General features: G+C 39.5%; 1 protein-coding gene across 2 annotated transcripts in view; it reads left to right on the top strand.

Moving 5' to 3' along the window:
- reps2 (RALBP1 associated Eps domain containing 2) overlaps positions 1–20,471 on the top strand; it is a 56,188-nt gene that overhangs the window by 25,412 nt on the left and 10,305 nt on the right. For both annotated transcript variants that reach the window (XM_041790703.1, XM_041790704.1), the window contains exons 2-15: positions 2,805–2,928; positions 3,448–3,614; positions 6,837–6,945; positions 8,059–8,165; positions 8,251–8,392; positions 8,487–8,550; positions 10,582–10,747; positions 10,857–10,910; positions 11,173–11,251; positions 12,758–12,832; positions 13,586–13,634; positions 13,733–13,869; positions 14,186–14,247; positions 16,690–16,779. In XM_041790703.1, the coding sequence (XP_041646637.1) occupies positions 2,805–2,928; positions 3,448–3,614; positions 6,837–6,945; positions 8,059–8,165; positions 8,251–8,392; positions 8,487–8,550; positions 10,582–10,747; positions 10,857–10,910; positions 11,173–11,251; positions 12,758–12,832; positions 13,586–13,634; positions 13,733–13,869; positions 14,186–14,247; positions 16,690–16,779 (1,425 nt within the window). The remainder of the gene's footprint in view (positions 1–2,804; positions 2,929–3,447; positions 3,615–6,836; positions 6,946–8,058; positions 8,166–8,250; positions 8,393–8,486; positions 8,551–10,581; positions 10,748–10,856; positions 10,911–11,172; positions 11,252–12,757; positions 12,833–13,585; positions 13,635–13,732; positions 13,870–14,185; positions 14,248–16,689; positions 16,780–20,471) is intronic.

The following is a 20,471-nucleotide window of genomic DNA, read 5'->3' as shown; positions in this document are numbered from 1 at the left end:
TTAGGGGTAGCTCATTGGGTAGGTGTATATTTTAATTAATTAGCTTCTGGGGGTTAGGTTTAGTGTTTAAATTCCACTGGTTAAGGTTAGAATTAATGCCAAGTGGATGTAGTCGCGTATTTGCACATGCACAGTACAAATCGGGTTTCTGGGACGGATCGGGTAGCGACACCCCTCTCTCTGTTTTCACATAATGGTACAATCCTTTATCTTCACATGCGATCGGCCACATGGCCACCATGCTGGCAAATCAAAACGAAGTTCTGACCAGAGCTGGGGCTGAGCACTGTGAGAGCTAAGCAGCGAAAGGAAAAAAAAAAACGGGAGCCAGCTCTCACTCTATGCGAGCCGGCTCTTCTGATTCACTACAAAGCATCGGCTCTCAGAGCCGCAGCTTTTGAGCATGACCCATCACTAACACAGACACACTCTCCGTGACTCTCTGGCAAGGTAAAATAACTTGAAGCACGGATGAGTTTTCTTGAAGGTGCAACATTATGTCACACTGTACTGCCCTGTGTTGAGCTACGTTTGCTGGTGTTTCGTGCAGCTTCTTTGACCTGCTTTGTGTTGTTTAGGAGGGGGCCGGGTGAGTGGTTGTAAGTGAGGGACAAGTTGTGTCCCGCTTTAGTGTTCCCCCGTAATATATTCCTCAGATATACATTCCTCTTTCTAGAAACACAGCATTTCAGTCAAATTCATTCAATTTCTGCGATGTCAGCGTGGAACAGTAGATTCTATTTTTATTGGCCAAATCTGCGATTCTGTTAAGAAGGAAATCATAGGGCCCTAGACTCCTTGTTTCACCTCACTCGTCTTTTTGTCTACTCTCTTTGTCTTTCTAATGATTGTAGGTCCGGGTCCAGGTCCATATCGGATGGCGTCTGGGTCCGGACCCGGACCGCGGTCCACCAGTTAGTGACCCCTGCTTTACAAGAACAAATCTAGTTGGCCTGAACCATGGTAATTGAGTAACAGCAACGCAAATACATCATGTTGACCCAACATATTTACATTTAGGTCACTCAACAAAATTGTTTCTGGCTAAGTTAACGCATTTTACTTGGGTGGAACTACTTTCCATAATTTTATTACGTTTATTGAGCAAGTTATTTTTTTGAGTGTAGGATTTCCCACAGATACTTGGGTGGAAGTGATGGTCATCCTGCCCTGCCTCATCCTGTATGTTGAATTTTTCTTTTTCAGGAGTATTCATCAGCAGGTTGTTGTATCATTAAGTTCAAATAACACCACACGCCTTTGGCAATGCTTCTTTCTGAATTTTGTAATAATAGCAGGTGAACAGCGTGAGTGGAGGCCTACTGTAGATGAGATTGCATATCACAGCCATCATCTCAGAGTACAGAATGATACTGGCAGCAAAGAGCTGCAGAAAAATGCTGAAACAACATTTTTGACTCTGCATTTTCCTTGATAACCTTACTGGTTATATCGTAGTAGCAATCAAACTTAGTCGCCCACTCAGTGCTGCATGTGTCTCATAGTGGTTGAATCTTTTTCTTAGTTGAGATCTCAAAGTGAGACATCTGTAAGATAGCTGAGCCAGAATGAACCTTCATTGCCTGCAGATTTAACTGTAAGCAATAGATGTCCACAGCTGTGACATTTTTCAGTGGCAAACCTACAGTCTTTGACCTGGTGGTTTTCTCCACAGCATTTGTAGCATTTTCTAATATCCGTGTGTTGCTGACCTTGTTCACCAATCCAGCCAGTCTGTCCTTTCATACCATGTAAATCCACAATATCTCTGTTTGTCCCCTCTGTTGCTTATGCAAGCTTAAGTGCTTTCCGACAGCAAACCCCACTGTATCGTGTCTTCATTTATGCCACAGATCAAACGATCTCTCAACATCATTGTCAACAAATCTCCAAAGTTACAGTCCTGCGCCAGCTTTCTCAGTTCTGCCACATATCACCCACACTTTTTCTTTTACTGCGGTGCCCTCTACTGGCATTAAGATGCAATAACATTCCATAGCCACTCCATAACAAAGGGGAAATTGCCGAATTATGACATTTTTGGATTTTATTGAAACTCTGTGCATATATATGATTTTTTCATGGCGCCAATTTTGAACAAGTACACCCAAAAACACTTCTGAGAGATATCAAGGGCAACCAGATCAATAATGTAGCGTGCGAATCAACACAGACAGACAGACCACCAATTGTCATACTAAAATGGGTAATATACCTACAATCATGTTATTTTGTGTGCATATTCCAGCTCAGATATTAATCTACTAATTTTTGGGAAACAATGGTTAGATGACCTACTGTAACCCTGACACTGGCAGGAGGAATCACCTTTATTTGGACTAACTTGGTCATGTCTGCTTCTGTCTCTCTCTCTTTCATCTCATGAAAATATTTTTAGACTCAGTCATGCCTTACTTGATTTAGAGCCTTGGTTTTTTGTTTTTCCTCTCAAATAATTTGTATTTCAGTAACATTCTGGGTGGATTTGTCCTACAAAATCCCACTCTTCTCCACTCCGCTAAAGCTCTCATTGTACTTCTGATCAGAACAGCTGTGGATAAACAGATCCCACTGTGCTGTTGATCCTGTACATACTGTTTCTGCTAGCTCTGCTTTGTTGGAAGATCTTTAAATGCATGCTGCACATTATCTTGATCACAATGTAAAATAATCACATGCTAAGCTTGCTGTGGTTCTGGCTGTGTTCCTGGAGAGAGTAAAACACTGAAGGGTGTTTGATAGATTTTTTTTTTAATCTATAGAGATAGTTCCTTTAAAATTATTCTAAATTCTCTGTTTTCCAGGTGACTGAGGTGTGTGGCGCGAAGCGTCTGGGATACTTCGGTACACCTCAGTTCTACGTGGCCCTGAAGCTGCTGGCGGCCGCTCAATCTGGCCTGCCCGTCCACCTGGAGAGTGTAACAGCCAGTAAGTGTGCCGCTCAGGGAGGAGGCGTCTTACGAGAGCCAAAGGGGATCAGGGGATTATGTTAGCATGGCGGGATTTGGTCTAATCTGGATGAAAGGGGAGTCGCGTGGAAAGGGCTAAGTGGGTTTGCCCTTATTACCAACGCACACAATCACTTCCATCCTAAACAAAAGAAAGCAGTCTGTTTTTAGCACAGCACATGATGGATTATTAGAAAGCGTGTTGTTTTTGAGTTTCACATTCTCAGTGGTGGGGTTCAGGAGAAGTTTACCTCAGCTGGCTAAGAAACATAAAGAAACTGATCTTGATTAAATCCTTAAGTCTAATTTAAGAGGTGTCAGAGGTCAACTAACAAGGAGCTCTCCTGCATTCAAGACTAATATAAGATTGTCTTTTTGTGCATAAAATGCTTCAGTTTTGATGCATTTTGCAGGAAAATGAAAAGGAAATACTTATCAAAATCACAGCAAACAACTGTAATCTAAAGTTGTAAAAATTAGTGTGTTTTCCTCTCTTTAGATCTACCTCTGCCCAGATTTGCTGGATTGAAAAATGAACCAGAGATGAGATATTCAACCGCCCCTCAGAGCATAGACGGTCAGGGGGCTCCGGCTCCAGGTTCAGCCTCCTGGACTCCAGCAGATCGAAGCACCTTCAGACACCAGGAGGCCAATGTAGAGAAAAAGGTGAGATTTGATGAACGTGTTGGTCTTTAGCTCTCATCCATGTTCGTAAACATGTTTCACTCTGACTTGTTAATTTTAAAAAATGTTAGGAATAAAAATTTCTTACATCAACATTTTTGTTTTTATGTACAGTTAAATGGATATTTGGCATTTTTGAAGTTGGGTTGTACAAGGTACTAAATACAGTGCCTTCACAAAGTATTCACCCCCTTGGATGTTTTACCTTTTTATTGATTCTAAAAATTAAACATGGTCTATATAATTTGACTTTTATGGCAAAAATACAAAAAAAACCTCTTAAATGTCAAAGTGAAAACAGATTTCTACAAATTAATGTCAATTAAATACAAATGTGTGATGTAAAATAAGTGACTGCATAAACATTCCCCCCCTTCAAGTCAGTATTTAGTGGAGTCGCCTTTAGCTGCAATCACAGCATTGAGTCTGTGTGGATAGGTCTCAGTCAGGCTTGCACATCTGGACTCTGCAATTTTACTCCATTCTACTTTGCATGACTCCTCAAGCTCTTTCAGGTTGCACAAGGATCAGGCAAAAACAGCCCTTTTCACGTCCAGCCACAAATTGGATTGAGGTCTGGGCTTTGACTCGGCCACTCCAGAACATTCACATTGTGTTTAAACCATTTCTGTGGAGCTCTCTCTGTATGCGTCAGGTCATTGTCTTACTGAAGAATAAATCTTCAAAGCCATAGTTCTCTTGCAGACTGAATAGAATTGTCCTCCAAAATTTTCCTATATTTAAGTGCATTGGATATACTCTCTACCTTTAAAAGCCTTCCAGGGTTGGAAGGCTGCCACCACCATGCTTCACAGTGGGGATGGTGTGTTTGGTGCCTGCCAAACATAGCATTTGTCTCATGGCCAGAAAGCCATTTTGGTCTAATCAGACCAGTGGCACAGGGCTCAACCTCTCTGTTCCTTAGCCCCCTTTTAGTGAGGCCTACATAGAAAACACAACACAAACACATTAAAGTTGATACATGACATGAGTGGTATTGTAATTTATGAAGCTAGCCTTATGAAGTTTTCCCTTCCTTTGGAACTGATCGGGAAGTACTCCAGATGTATTTTTTTTCCAGCATAAAAACCCTGTGATATGTTGAAGAGAACTTTGAACATGGAGTTAAAAATAATGAGCACCTTATGTTTAGTAAGGTAATAAATGAACAGATAAGAAAGGTCCCTATATCAAAGACTTTGCAACCAGTGGAGTCGCCCTCTACTGGCCACTTGAAATAACAGATTAAAAAAGTTTCACATCATCTTCACATTTCAGGCCCAGAGGCTATGTCTACAACTTTTACAGTTCCTGGTTGGAGCTATTCTTAGAAATTCTCACAGCTGATCAGGAATGGCGCACCGAGCAAAGACATTCCAGTGAGCTTTGGGCATCAGAGCAGAAAAGCCTTGTTGGTGAAAGATTAGAGAAGAATGACGAAACCTCCTTCAGGGCTACAGGATAGAAAGGCATCCTGCAATCACATAACATTTTCATTGTTTGAAATAGAGTCTTAATATTTTTAGTTGCAAAAGGCGGGAATAGAAATCCTGATAGCTTCAATTTCTCCTTGTTCTGTGAGAGATTTGTTACGCCGTTTCTCCTTCTCTCATTCCAGTTATCTTTCCTTTGTTCTTTAAAAGTTTAAGATTTGAATTCTTAAGATTTCCTCAAAAAACAACCTCATGATAGGTACAGGTAGATCACAGTGACTTATGACAAGGTTATATTTCATCTACCCTCTCCAGAACTTATCATTGGAACAGGCTGTGCCACTAGTGTAAATATACAGCTCACTCTGTCACACTGTCATCTTTGTTGGAGAGTTTTCAGCAACCTGTCTAATCTGTTGTTGTCATAACTATCACAGTGTGCTAGGCCGCCCATAGGGGGTGATAAAGGGGAGATTTTTCCAGGGTTAAAAGTTGAAAAATAGCAAAAAAAGTAGTGAAAGGGGATTTTAAAAGAAGTAAAATGCCTTTACTTCTGCAAAAATGGGTAGAAAATACTGAAGAAAGGGGTTAAATTATGGCAAGAATGGGTAAAAAGAGACAAAGTGGGTAAAATGCAAGCAAAATTGATGAAAAGTGGCCAATTAAAATTGCAAAGATGGGTGGAAAAGGTGTTTCAAAGGGGTCAAAGAGTGGCACACAAGTAAATAGTTTCAGCAGCATAACTATAATATTTTGACACACCTTTTAGCTCCAAAATATGGTAACTTTTAGCCAGGATAGCTAGCACCAATGCTACTTATCAAACATGCGTTTATTAAAACTTGTATAAACGTCTTAAAAATTGTAAAATCACACAGATCAAGTGTTGAAAAGGAGTTACCGGTGGTAATAAACTGGTAAATAGAGGCAACAGTAGGCGGAAAGTGCAAAAGTGTATTTAAAAGTGGAAAAAATATGTTTAAAGTGGCAAGATGGGTAACAGCTGCACATAATTGATAAAAAATAGCAAATGATAGTGGCAAAAAGTGGATGGAAGAGGTTAAAAAATGCACAAATAATTAATTTCAGCATCACAGTTCAATGTTATTTGAGTCACTTTCCAGCTCCAAAAAAAAAATAATGTTTAGCAAGGACAGCTATCACCAATGCTACTGAACACATACAGATGCTATCAATACATCAAAACTGGGGAGGGCCCATTCTCTGGGTTTGTCAGGGGCCCTGAATCTGTGTGCGGGCTTAGCAATGTGTATGCATTTTCAACATGTTTCTCTTGATAACTTCTTTTTACACTCTTTTGATTATCTGTATTGTACTAATTTGAACCGATCAAATTGTTTGTATGAGTGTTTATATTTTATGCATCTGAGGGCCACTTGAAAAGCCCAGATGGGTTTTTATTACCTCCACCAAGGAGGTTATGTCATCAGCAGGGTTTGTTAGTTTGTTAGTTAGTTTGTTTGCAACACAACTCAAAAAGTTATTGATGGATTTTGGTGAAATTTTCAGGAAATGTCAGAAATGGCATAAGGAAGAGCTGATTAGATTTTGGGAGTGATCCGGATCACCGTCTGGATCCAGGAATATTTTAAAGGATTCTATATTTTTGGGAGAAAGGGCCGAGTGCTTTTCTACTTTGGCTAGGTTTTCTTTTCTGTTCATATGTGCAATAATTAAATGAAATAGGAAATGCAAGCATTGAAGATGCATCTTGTTCTGTGAAATAACAAATACATATTCTCCCCATAAGGAACCCTGGTCTCCTCCACGATCACCGAGCACTTCACCACCTCGATCTCCTCTCGCCTACCACAACTACCCATACGGCCCACAGAGAAACGGGGCTGACGCACACATCGGTAAGACACTTAGATAGCAGAAGGCTCTGAAAATACCATCATCCATTTGACTTAATGTGACACTGCTCCAGTATCATGAAAGGAAGTTTGTGCCAGAAAGATTCAAACAAAACTTTTTCAGTTCATTTGGGAATAAAAAATGTGATCCAAGCAAAAAAGAAGTTCAAGTCAGGAGTACAAATTCGAAATTGGAACCAAATTATTAGTCTTTAAATATTGAACATCTGTCTTTTTGTCTACAGCATTACTTCCAGTCTGTTTCTTAAATAGATGGAGTGTTCATGTTAATTACCCTCCATAGAGAAATTTTAAACACAAGTTTATGGCTACACTTTAGCCTGAAAAGGAAAATTCAGTTCCAATTTTGTGGCATATTGTTGATAAAAATAAAGAAACCTATTTGAGAAGGTTTTATTTCATATTGAAAACAAAACAAAATAATTAAAATCTGTTGAGTTGCTTTGAAAAAATCTGTGATTCAATTTTTTAACCATATCACCCGGCCCTAGTGTAAACATCTCTTGTCTTTGGAACCCGGCTGTAAACATCTCCTTTCCTGCTTAAAAAGATGAACACTTTTTAATTTACTTTCAAGAAATTCAGAAAATGTACAGAACTTTATTTATCCATTCTGAACTTAATTTGTATAAAAGCAGCAGTGCAAGCATAACATGAAACTAAAAGAATCACTAAAACAGAGAATAAGATACAATTAGAGTTGAGGAAAAGTTTAAACCATTAAAATCAAGTAACTAAGTGAAGATTCTTCTGCTTTTGAAGTCAGACACTCGAGGAACTGAAGCTTTTGCTCCTCTACACTGGCTCCATTTTTAACACCAGAGGTATCTTTCATTTAACTTTGCCCTCTTTGATGAAAGCGCTGTGATCGTGTTAATTGCTGCTGCAGACGGCTACAAGCACATATCATGTCTCAGTTATAAATTAGAAATGAGTTGACATGAAAACAGACGGGGCTTCACTCCTCTGAAATGTGCAGCTCGATTTCCTTCTTCACCCTTTGATCTGTAAATCTCTGTCATCACATTTTGAAGGCTGTAATGTGGAGGAAATCTTCAGTCCTAGAGATCCTACCTGTTGTGCTTTATTTTCCAGCGTATGAAAGCATACATCCCTCCCGGCCAATTGTTCAGCTGGAGCAGCACTCCTCGCCCGCTAACTATGGCACCAAGCCCACTGTGGAGCACCCCACCATGGCTCGGGTAACAAACAAATTCTCTTACATTTTTGGACATTAATCTTCATGACTCATTAAATCTCTGATACGATGTGTGTTTATCCATCCAGGCGGCCTCACCGGAGAGGCTGGACCAGCAGACTGGAGTGGAGTACACTGATGATGACCCCTGGAGGATCACAGAGGAACAGCTCGAGTACTACACCAACCAGTTCAAGACCCTGCAGCCCGACCTGGGGGCTCTCATCCTGGGTATAAAACTCACCTTTTCTCTGCTGCAACTGTTAAGAAAATAAAAAAACAAGTATTTTCTCACATTTTTCTCCCACTTTGTGTCTTTTTCTAGGAACCATTGCAAAGAACTTCTTCACAAAATCCAAGCTCCCGATACCTGAGCTCTCCCACATTTGGTGAGTGCTGACTCATAGTGCCTGTCCTTGTTCGCCTCTGATCGGGGTCAGCTTGGTTTTTATCAGCCGAGCACCTCAGCATGATCACTGAGTCACACAGAGCCTTCGTTTTAAAAGGACAGACCTTCACTTTCATCTCAGCCTCAAACAAAAATGGTTTTCAGCATCTGCAGAAATGGTTCTATTTTATAAATCAATCATGGTCAATAAAATTTCAGCTTTTATGACTGAAAAACAGATTTCTACAAAGTAATGTCAATTAAAAATATGTAATGTAAATTAAGTGACAGCATTAATTTTCTCCCCCTTCAAGTCAGTATTTAGTAGAGTCACCTTTGGCTGCAATCACAGCACTGAGTCTGTGTGGATAGGTCTCAATCAGGCTTGCACATCTGGACTCTGCAATTTTACTCCATTCTACTTTGCATGACTCCTCAAGCTCTTTCAGGTTGCATAGGGATCAGGCATGAACAGCCCTTTTTAAGTCCAGTCACAAGTTCTGTATTGGATTGAGGTCTGGGCTTTTACTCGGCCAGTCCAGAACATTCACCTTACTGTATTCAAACTATTTTTGTGGAGCTTTGCTGTATGATTCGGCTCATTGTCTTCTCCCAAGCTGTAGTTCTCGTGCAGACTGAATAAAGTTGTCCTCCAGGATTTTTCTATATTTTGCCGCAGTCATTTTACCTTCCTCTTTAACAAGCCTTCCAGTGCAGCAAAGCATCCCTACAGCATGATGCTGCCACCACCGTGCTTCACAGTGGGGATAGTGTGTTTGGGGTGATGTGCAGTGTTTGGTGTTGGTCAAACATAGTGTCTTGTCTGATGACCAAAGAGCACCAGTTTGGTCTCATCAGACCGAAAACCTTTCTTCCACTGGACCATGGAGTCTCCCAGATGCCTTTTGGCTCTAGTCAGATTTGATACTTTCGATAAAAAAATTTCTGAGTGTTCTTTTGTCTTCATGGTTTAATGGTAGCCAGGAATACTGATTAACCAGTGACTGGACCTTCCAGACACAGGTGTCTTTATACCACAGTCACTTGAGACACGTTCACTGCACTCAGGTGATCTCCATTTTACTAACTGTGAGACTAGCACCAATTGGCTGGACCTCTGTTGAATTAGGCTAGACACATTAAAGGGGGTGAATATTCATGCAGTCACTTTTTTAGATAACATATTTTTATCTAGTTGACATTAGTTTGTACAAATCTTTATTCACTTTGATATTAAGGAAGTATTTTGTATTTATCTTGTCAAAAAAGCCAAAATTATAATCAGGATGATTGATTTTTAAAATCTCTGAATGGTTTAAACATTGTAATCTAATTACTAAGTACATTTTGAATGCCTCAGAATAAAAGCTGGACATCCATTTAAAGATGTTTCATTTGTCATGTTGTAATACATTCAGAGTCAGCTTAATGACTATTGGGCAAATGTATATACATTCATCATGATGTTTTCAAATGTAGCCTAAGACGAGAGAGGATTTGTGTTTCATTGAGAAACTTCAATAAATTCAGTTTTAGGTTAAGAAATTTGTTTATTTTCCAAGCTGTATAAAAAGATATTACAGCTGGAATCACAACCTGTTAAACTTTTGAATAAAAACATGGTAACATCTCGTCTTTCAACCAAATAACTGAAAAGTATCGGTAATGGTAATGGTAATAATAATATGGACAGGTATAGTTAATGAGTATCGGTAATGGTATATCAATTATAATGAATCATACCCATCAACTATAGCACTATACATCATGATTTTATTCCTTAATACAAGAAACAAACTTTAGCCCAAATCTCATTTTTTTCTCTAGGGGAAGAAAGGAATTGTTTTGGATCGTGGGTCTTGCAAAAATATATTTTTCAGTGTGGCTCACAAGAAAGGCAGGGTTGAATATCTCTGCTCAGTAGCCAATAAAAGATATTATTACATCTTTAAATCTTTCTTTAATTGTGCAGCTTTGGCCTCAGTCCTATGGATATTTGACATGCATCTCAATTTTTTTTTTTTTTTTTCAGGGAGTTGAGTGACGTTGACAGAGACGGAGCTCTGACATTCTCTGAATTCTGCACTGCTTTTCATTTGATTGTTGCTCGTAAGAATGGTTATCCTCTACCGGAGAGCCTTCCTCCCACTCTGAGGCCGGGGTTTCTACAGGAAGAGGACATACCTGAAACTCCTGAGGTACCCCCCAAAAAATCTAGAGTCTGAGATGTTTCTAAAGATAACAGTCTGTGCTGAAGTTTAGCTGTTTACCCTTTTATTAAGAACAAAACTGTTCACTTCTTTGCAGAGTGTAGAGCCCCTGATTGTCTTTGAGGATGCGGAGCTGAGGCCAAATCAGATGGTAAACCAGATCCTCCTTTGATAGAAGACTTTGGTTGGGGTACCTCTTGTATGCCTGTAGGGGGCACTAACAGGCTAAACATAAGGCTGTTTAAAGTTACTCTAGTATCAGTAACCCACTAATGTGTTGAGCTTACAGAAGGAGCTTTTACCCTCTTAAATCCACCAAACACTGAACGTTAATGCAGTTAAGTTGTGTTGTTCTAAATGATTAAGCAGATTTTTTTCTTTGTTTATTGATCTGTATGTTTGTTTGTTTTTAGGATCGTAGCATCAGAGAGAGGCTCCAGCCGGGCCTGGCCACAACAAAACCAGATATACAAGATGATTCATGCCAACAAGGTAATTTAAGCAATGGTTTGAATTTAAATATTTAGTAATTTTCAACAATCATCCAGGCTGAAGAGAGAGAAAATTTTCCAAACCAGTGAGAAAATGATACAAAAGAACAATTCTATTTCACTCCTTAGCCCCAGGAAATCAATCAATAAGGGTGTTTGATAAGAGAATTTGATTTGATACTGAGCGGTACAGGACCAGAAAACAATCTCACAGAAAATTTTAATTACTGAAAGAAAACATCAGAGTTCAGTTAATTCCATCATCAAAGAATGGAAGGAATATGGCAGATCTGTAAATCTACCCAAATCAGTCCGTGCAAGAAGGAGACTATTGAGAGAGGCCACCAAGACACCTCTGATGACTCTGAAGGAGTTACAAGCTTCAGCAGCTGTTGTAGTATGCCGAGAGACTCTGCATACTACAACTGTTGCCTTAGTTCCTCACCAGTCAAATCTTTATGGGAAAGTGACGAAGGGAAAGCCACTGTTAAAGAAAACTCATATTAAATCTACACTAGCGTTCATCAAAAGACGTGGGAGTCAAGTGGATGAAAATTCTTTGGCCTGATGAGACCAAAATGGTGCTTTGGGGCCATCAGACAAGACGCCAAACATTGCACATCACCACAAACACATCATCCCCACTGTGAAGCACGGTGGTGGCAGCATCATGCTGTGGGGATGCTTCTCAGCAGCCAACCCTGGAAGACTTGTAAAGGCAGAGGGTAAAATGAATGTGGAAAAAGATAGGAAAATCCTGGCAGACAATCTTATTCAGTCTGCAAGAGAAGTACGGCTTGGGAGATTTAATTTCCAGCAAGACAATGACCTGAAGTATGCAGCGAAAGCTACACAGAAATGGTTGGAAAGACAGCAAAGTGAAAGTTCTAGAGTGACCGAGTCAAAGCCCACAGTAGTTTGTTAAACTTGCTTACTTAAACAGAGAATGCAGCTAAAGGTGGCCTCCTGAAAAGTGTATATGCTGTCAGATGAATCAGTTATCATTGGACATCATACACTCCTGCATATTTACCTCCGCCAAGGAGGTTATGTGATCCGGAGGGTTTGTTAGTTTGTTAGTTTGTTAGTTAGTTTGTTAGCAACATAACTCAAAAAGTTATGGACGGATTTTGATGAAATTTTCAGGAAATGTCAGAAATGGCATAAGGAAGAGCTGATTAGATTTTGGGAGTGATCCGGATCACCGTCTAGATCCAGGAATTTTTTAAAGGATTCTGTACTATTGGGAGATAGGGCTAATGGCAGAGGTCTGCGCTCTCCGAGTGCTTTTCTAGTTCTCTGAAATCTTCTCCCAGCACTGAGTCATGGTGCAGCTTTCATTTAAGTAATAAATCTAAAAGTCGTTTCTCTTTGACTTTGACTTTGAAATTTTTGGTTTTAAAAGCATAGCAGTTTGAATTTACCTTTCTGGGTGCACCTTGTTTTTTTTTTGGTTTTTTTTTAGAGCATTGCTTTATCAGCTATGATTTCATCCCTTTGTCTTCAGATGTCGGTGTGAAGAGAGCGACAGCATCTCAGCAAAAACTAACGCTCCAACTCGGTGCTTTTCCTGAGAGACCAGGTGACTCAAACACTCCTCTAATATGGGAAATACAAGTGAAGCAACCTCCAGATATACATATTCTTCTCTACACGTCCCCCTTTTTACTCTCACTGTAAGAAATATACAGATTACTTTATGGGGGTTTTTTTGCCCTCACTTAGATAGGACAGCTGAGTAGAGATAGGAACCAGGGGATAAAGTGTGTCGGGGGGGGGGGGCATGCACCAAACAGTGCAGGAACTGGGAACTGATCCCACTACTAATGCATTGAGGGCTTTAGCCTCTGCACATGGACACCTGCTAAGCCAAAGTAGTGCACATCCTTTCCCTTTTTTCTAATTTGCATAAACAGTTGCATCAAAAAAGACAAATTCAACTCCTTTACACTGGATTTGTAATGATCGTATTGCCCCTTCTCCATAGTTATTTTTTGTTAGTTTAAAGAAATTAAAAAGTAAGGCTTATGGTTTGCACTTTTTGTGAAATTAGATTCTCCTATTTGTCTTGAATAATGTATTTATGGCTTTGAATTTGTGCCATATCCCTTTAATTTTTTCATTTATCCATTTGTGTTGCTCATGAAAAATGGAATTGTTTAGGAAAATGCATAAATTGAAGCACACAGACAACCTTAAACAGAAAGGATCAGAATTTTTAATTAAATGACTTTACACACATGATTATAGGGAAGTAAATGCTTCCTCATTTAACATTTCAAACAAACCGCAATGTGACGTGAAGTTTAATCACTTAATGTACCCTTCCTCACAGAGCCACCTCACGAGCTGGACACACAGATGAGGACAAAAACTAGACCCAGGTGAGCCTCACCCAAAGACATACTGACCTGAATTTCTCCTAATTTCTACATAAACCTTAAAATAATCATTGTTTTTCCATCTATGCACCCCCGTGCAGGTCATACTCCAGCACTTCTATTGAAGATGCCATGAAGAAAGCAGAGGAGCCCCCCACTCCTCCACCTCGACCCCAGAAAACCCACTCCAGAGCCTCATCGCTGGACCTCAACAAGCTCTTCCAGCAGGGCGCTCCAGGTAACGTCCTCTAACTCCACCTGTCTTCTCTAAATCCTTCTCATAACACTCAGGTTCTCACACGCAGGCTCAGAGTGTCGGCCGCCTGCAGCTATGATGCGTTTTTTATTGGTTTTGTATACAACAGTTCTCCTTTCATGAGAGAATAAAAAGGGAAATGAAGATCTGTGGGCTTCATTGTTCAGTGGGAAAGGTTAGAACCTGACAGGAATCCAAATCAGCACCAAGCTATGAAATCAAGAGTGATAATCTAGTTTTGAGGGTCAAATGTGACTCTGAAGAGGAAGATATTCAGTAAAAGTTTTTTGTATTTTAGGAGTAAAAAGTGGATGGTTACCTCCTCCTCCAGCTCTTCCTCCCAGACCATCAGCTACACAGGTAAGACCTGAGAGGAATGCTGAAATTCATGACTATCTGATCTTTAATACAATGGGGAAAGTGTTTCTTGTCTTCTGGGGCTGAACTACAGAAACTTCTTAACATTCATACCTTATTTTAGTTCTGGAAAGCTTTAGTTTAGATCTGTGGTTTTAAACCTTTATTTTCCATGGGCAAACCTAAGATCAAGCCAAAAGCTCAAGGCAGACCATATCCACGTTACAGTAAATTGAGTGTATATTGTTAGTTCAGGCAGGAACAGAGTTGGAGCTTTGCCATAACTGAGATCAGCTGATTTGCTTCTAAGCGCGCTATAGGCTAATTGTGATCATGCTGCCATATTTAAACTGCTCTAGCCTTGATAAGCTTTGTAGCTCCCTCCACAAGCTGCTTTTTTACAACCCTCCTCCACCCCAGCTCCCCCTTTATTCTGCCTTTGACTTTATCAGTGTTATTCTGTTGTCATTGATGTTTGCTCTGCTCTGCTCTGCATTTTTTGCTGCCTCTCTCCCTGCCTCAGGCTTTCCTTGAAGGCTCAGGAAAGGCAGGAACATCTGCTGTTCCTGCTTGATGCTTTCCACGTTGGCTCATTGAAGGGCAGGTGGATCCCAGAACAGTCAAATATGAAAAACACCATTAAGTGCAAACTTGTAACTGCTAATAAAGAAAAACTTTTCATAAATCAAAATCATATGCGTTTCTTGACAAAGTGATCCTGACTGAACTTAAGTTATTCTGTAGTTGTAGTAAGTACGTAAAGTATGGTTGTACAAATTCCTACTGCACACTGCAGACTGGGCTCTGGGCACACCACTGTGCCTTGCCACACCATTTAAAACCACTAGTTTAGATACACACAAAAAGTTTTAAGGCACGCATATCCATAGGCTTGAGAACTGGGTGCTGAACCAAAAAACATATCAGGCAAAACAGAAAAATAAGTCCAGATCACACCAGATTCTGCTCCAGAGGCTTATTTAATGAAGATTATCACCACATGTGACGTTTCGGGCCCTAGCCCTTCATCAGACATAAGCAGACACTGGGGATGACATTGACATTATTGTGTCAATGTTAAGGTAAGATATACCAAGAATTATATACACCACATTGTACACCGCAAGTCACATTTTTATGGAAAATGTACATTAATAAATACAGTCATTGAATAAAATACCAAAGTGAGTTATAGATGCATCAATAAAATAGGTGAAACCCATCATAGTACAGTACAGTACATTGGAAAGTATTCAGACCCTCTTCACTTTTTTCCAGTTTTGTTATTTTGCAGCCTGATGCTTAAGTCCATAAAACATTTTTGTTCTCAGTAATCTACTCTCAGTACCCCAACATGACAAAGAGAAAACAGAATTTTAAGATTTTTTTGCAAATTTACATTGGCACAAGTACTCAGACCCTTTGCAAAAACACTTGACGTTCATTTCAGGTTCCTCCAATTTCTCTGGATTTTTTCTAAAATGTTTCACACCTTGATTGGAGTCCATTGGAATGGAACACCTCTCTATAGAAAGCCTCACAGCTGGCAATGCATATCAGAGCAAAAACCAAGCCATGAGGTCAAAGGAACTGCCTGCAGAGCTCAGAGACAGGGTTGTTATTAGAGCACAGATGGGTAAGAGCAACCCATACGGGTTCTTTGCCCAAATGTGCAAGCCTCGCCCCTTTCTGGTGGAAAACGTTCCACAAAAAGTAACGACAGTCATTTGGGAAGATTGGGTTTCAAGAGATTTTAAAGCTTAATATGTGAAAAACGTAGAGTTAAACAGTCATTGAAGGCCAAAATATAATGTTGAGTGAGATAAACATATTAGGCTATATTAAGCATATAGGCTATTTATGGAAAATGCTTGCATCGTAACAGTATGAAATAAATGGAATTAAAGATGTGAGGAAATGAGTGTATGTCCAGGCTCTCTCTGTCAAACTGGACAACCAGTCCAATCTTGTGACTGGAAATGTCATAAACCAATATCTCATACTTTATGTGTGTTGGATCTTAACACTTAAATGTGGTTACTAAGTTAATAAATGTGTAAAAAGCTGTTAACATGCAGACTACAACTTCTGCTGTCAGAGAGCAATAGCTAGCGCATGCAATATGTTGGCTATTTTTCAATACCAGGGTACGGTATTACCATATCACCGCCTATTCCTAAGAGCAGGAGTGAGGGAGTGCACGCAACTATTAAGCCATCGTGGAAATTACAGTCTTCCTGACTGAACTCATGCTAAGCTTCATTTCTCTCAAAGGGCAATTCAGGCCATAGATACATACCCTTCTTTACACTAATATAAAGAAGGGGCAGGGTCTTAAGATGACAAAAACACATGAATAAAAATGTAGTTTCTGTGTTAAATCATGTGGTGTACAGCTGTTTAACATCTCATAAATTCATAACAACTTTTCATCTTCCTCTTCAGGTTCCTCATTTCATCACCGTTCCAGAGAAAACTCCCCAGAATAAAGTGCAGCAGCCAAACTTTGCAGACTTCAGTCACTTCAGAGAAGAGGTAAATGTCAGTGTGGTTTTCCTGTCCTTGTGCGGGGTTTGCAAATGCTAAGAGCGACAACCTGGATTGCTCTGTTAAAGGGCAAACTCAAAACTCCATCCCAGATAGTCGGCGTTATCCACTCCTCATTTTCCCCTGCCTGTCCTTCCCAGATGTCTGTCTATAAATTTGTCTCTGAAGCTGTGTTTGTCAAATTTACAGTTCTCTATTTCAAGACAAGAATGAGCTCAAAGGTTATGACAGCGGCGTACATCAGAATACAAGCAGGCGAATATATCAGGGATTTATTTATGGCTGAAGTGACAACTAGCTCAACCTTTTCAACCTCATTCTCTTCGTCCTTCATCCGTCTTCACTGACACATTTTATTAGGACATTCAATATGAGCTACAGTATATTTGCATGCTGATACATAATTCATCAATGCTCTCATATGTTAAATATGCATGCGAGTATCCCTGTTCCACAGGAGATATGACAGAAAATCACTTAGAAAATCTATGAGAGAATTAGTTAAATGTTCTGTTACAAATACAACATTTAGATCTGAATATTTATGCCAATCTGATATATTTTTTTAATTTTGATAAATTTGAAAAAAAAAAAGATCTTCTCTTTTCTCTTTGTCATAATGGGGTAGTGAGTGTAGATTAATTAGAATATAAATAATTTTTTCAACTGTAGCAACAGGCTGAAACAAAATAAAATTGAAAAAAATAAGGCTGAATATTTTCTGAATGTATTTTAGCATATTTCTTTGACCCTGAAGGGTTTCTATCTGTCTCATGTCCACCTCTCTGACTTTTTTTTTTTTTTTGCAAATCACATGTAGTTTAAAGGTCAGAGGTTAGTGCAGCTCCTAATTTGAGTCTGACTCGATCGTTTCTCTCTTATCTTGGAGGTCATGACCTCATATCTTCTTGCATTGACCTTAAAACTTGTTTTAATCACTCATGGTTTATATTTTTGAATTTTTTAACTCCTCTCCATCCATGTCTGTGCACTGTCTCCACTTTTTCTTCCTACAGCATGTTTGCTTTTTGTTTAAATTAAAACCGAGAAGATCCCAGAGGTGTGAGCACCCTCTGTGTGTATTTTTCACTCAAAAAGACAAAATGAAACCCACACCAGTCCAGCACGAGTGAACTACAGTGGCTGTTAAAAATAGCTTTCCTGACATAAAACATGTCACCGTGAAGTTTCGGGCGAATATTTGATACCAGATTTTCCAGGAAACCCTCAGGAGGAGATCGGGGAGAATTTAACGTTAATGGAAAATAGTTTCACATCTGCAGACTGTTGCTGTTCATTATAATTTTATCCTGAAAGAAAAGAAGGACTTTAAACGTAACTTCACTTCATTTAACTTTAAGGCCAAATCAGTTTCCCTTCAGGTACCATGAAGTGTACCATTTCACTTTTGTTCCTATACACTGTAATGCGTTTTATTATGCAAATATGGTTACAATGAAACCAAGCATTGGATTTGGTTTTTCAATTGCACTGCTTCTCCTGTCAGTTTCCATCACTGACATCGATCTCAGACAGGTTTAGTCATTAGTATTCCTGGTGAGTCTAAGAGAAACTACTCAAGGTCATTTAAGGTATTGCATGAAGTCACAGGTTTCATGCAATATGGGGAAAAAGAAAGATCTTTCTGCAGATTAAATGCCTGAAATAGTGCAGCATCTTTCAAAAAGTATGAAAACACTGGATATTTCAGGAAAAACTGAAAGAGATCATCATACTGTGAAAAGATTTTTGTGTGTGATTCAGAGCGCAGGATTGTTTGGATAAAGGCGTATTAGGGAATCTTTCTGCAAGGCAAATTCCTCGTATTTAGAGAGCAGCTGTGAAAAAATCCACTGATTAGTAGCAAACAGGTATTTGACGCTGCTGGAGTACCAAGAACTTCTGGATGCAGGATCCTCCAGATGCTTGCTGATGTGCATAAAGCTGTATTTTAGTCGCCCTTAACCAATGCCCACAAGGAGAAATGATAGCACTGGGCTCAGAAATATAGGAAGACTAATTTTTAAACAGTATAGTTCACTGATAAATGCTGTGCCTCACTGGATGGTCCAGATGGATTGAGTTCTGGATGGTTGGTGGATGGCCAACATGTCCCAACACGGCTGCAACATCAGCAAGGAGGTGGTGGAGTGATGCTTTGGTCTGGAATCATAGGAAGTGAGTTGGTAGGCCTCTTTAAGGTGTCAAAATGACCTCAGCAGAATACGTGGAGTTCTTAGCAGCACATTTCCTGCCATGGTATAAAAAGAAGAACAGTGCTATCCGGAGTAAAATCATCTTCAGGCAAGACAACATGCCATCCCATGCTACAAAAAATTCCACTGAGGCCTTGGCTGCTATGGGCATAAAGGGAGGAAAAATCATGGTGTGGCCACCATCATCCCCTGACCTCAACCCTGTTAACCCTATAGAACCTGTGGAGCATCCTTAAAAGGAAGCTCTGTGAAGGTAGACAGCAGTTTACCTCAAAATAGCTGCTCTCCGAGGCAGTTCTGGCATCCTCAAAGGAAATACAGGCAGACTCTTTGAGGACTTACAAGTTCAATGGATGAGAGAGCTGTTAAGGTGATATCAAAAAGGGCTCCTGTGAAATTAATCTGTAAAGATGTTTTTGATTGAAATAGCTTTGATTTGGGAAAAATTACCGCAGATATCTGTTTTCAATCCTTTAGAAACTATTGAGTATTTTGAAACTGTTTTGTATGATAATTTGGAACACTGCATTTAAAGTTATTTTCCAAAAAATGCAATAGTTATAATTGGTCATTTTGTCAAGTAAAATCCAGATTACAGTGTAATTGTTGAGGAATGAAATATTCTATTGATTGCCAATTTTAAGACTGAGGAAGACCCAAGACGAAATGAACAAAAAACAGTATTAACATAATAATGTAAAAATGCTCTTTATGATCAACATTCTGTCATGAAACAAGATTTAACGCCTGCTTTTTTGCAGTCATGAGTCTCATTACAGTTTCTTTTTTTTTCTTGATAGTCTATATATAGATGGCAGTCAAAAGGATTTTTCTTTCCACAACAATTATGTGTAATCTGGATTTTATTTGACAAAATGACCAATGATGGAATGACATTTTTTTAAACAACTTTAAATGTAGCATTCCAAACTATTCAAAATGGAGTTTCGAAACATTTAATAGTTCTTAAGAGACTGAAAACAGAAAGCTATTGTCATTTCTTCCATTAGAAGGTTATTTTTCTCAAGTCAAAACTTATTTCAATCAAAAACATCTTTACAGATCAAGTTCCATACTTACACAGGAGCCCTTCTTTGAAATCACCTGCTCCACAGGGATGATGGCGGCCACACCATGATTTTTCCTCCCTTTTATGCTCATAGCAGCCAAGGCTTCAGAGCAATATTTTGCAGAATGGGATGCTGCGTTGTCCTGCATGAAAATGATGGATGGCACGGTTCTTCTTTTAATACCGTGGCAGGAAATGGGCAGTTAGGAACTCCACATATTCTGCTGTGGACATTTTGACACCTTCAGGCAACGTAAAGAGGCCTACCAGCTCACTTCCTTTGATTCCAGCCCAAAACATCACTTCCTTGCTGACGTTGCAGCCATGTTGGGACATGGTGGCCATCCACCAACCACCAAGAGCCCCATCAAATTAGTCTTCATATACTAGTATTT

This window comes from Cheilinus undulatus, linkage group 7, assembly GCF_018320785.1.
Source record: "Cheilinus undulatus linkage group 7, ASM1832078v1, whole genome shotgun sequence".
NCBI lineage: Eukaryota > Metazoa > Chordata > Actinopteri > Labriformes > Labridae > Cheilinus > Cheilinus undulatus.
Note: the sequence above shows the minus strand (reverse complement) of the source record. Positions and strands in the feature narration are given on the sequence as shown.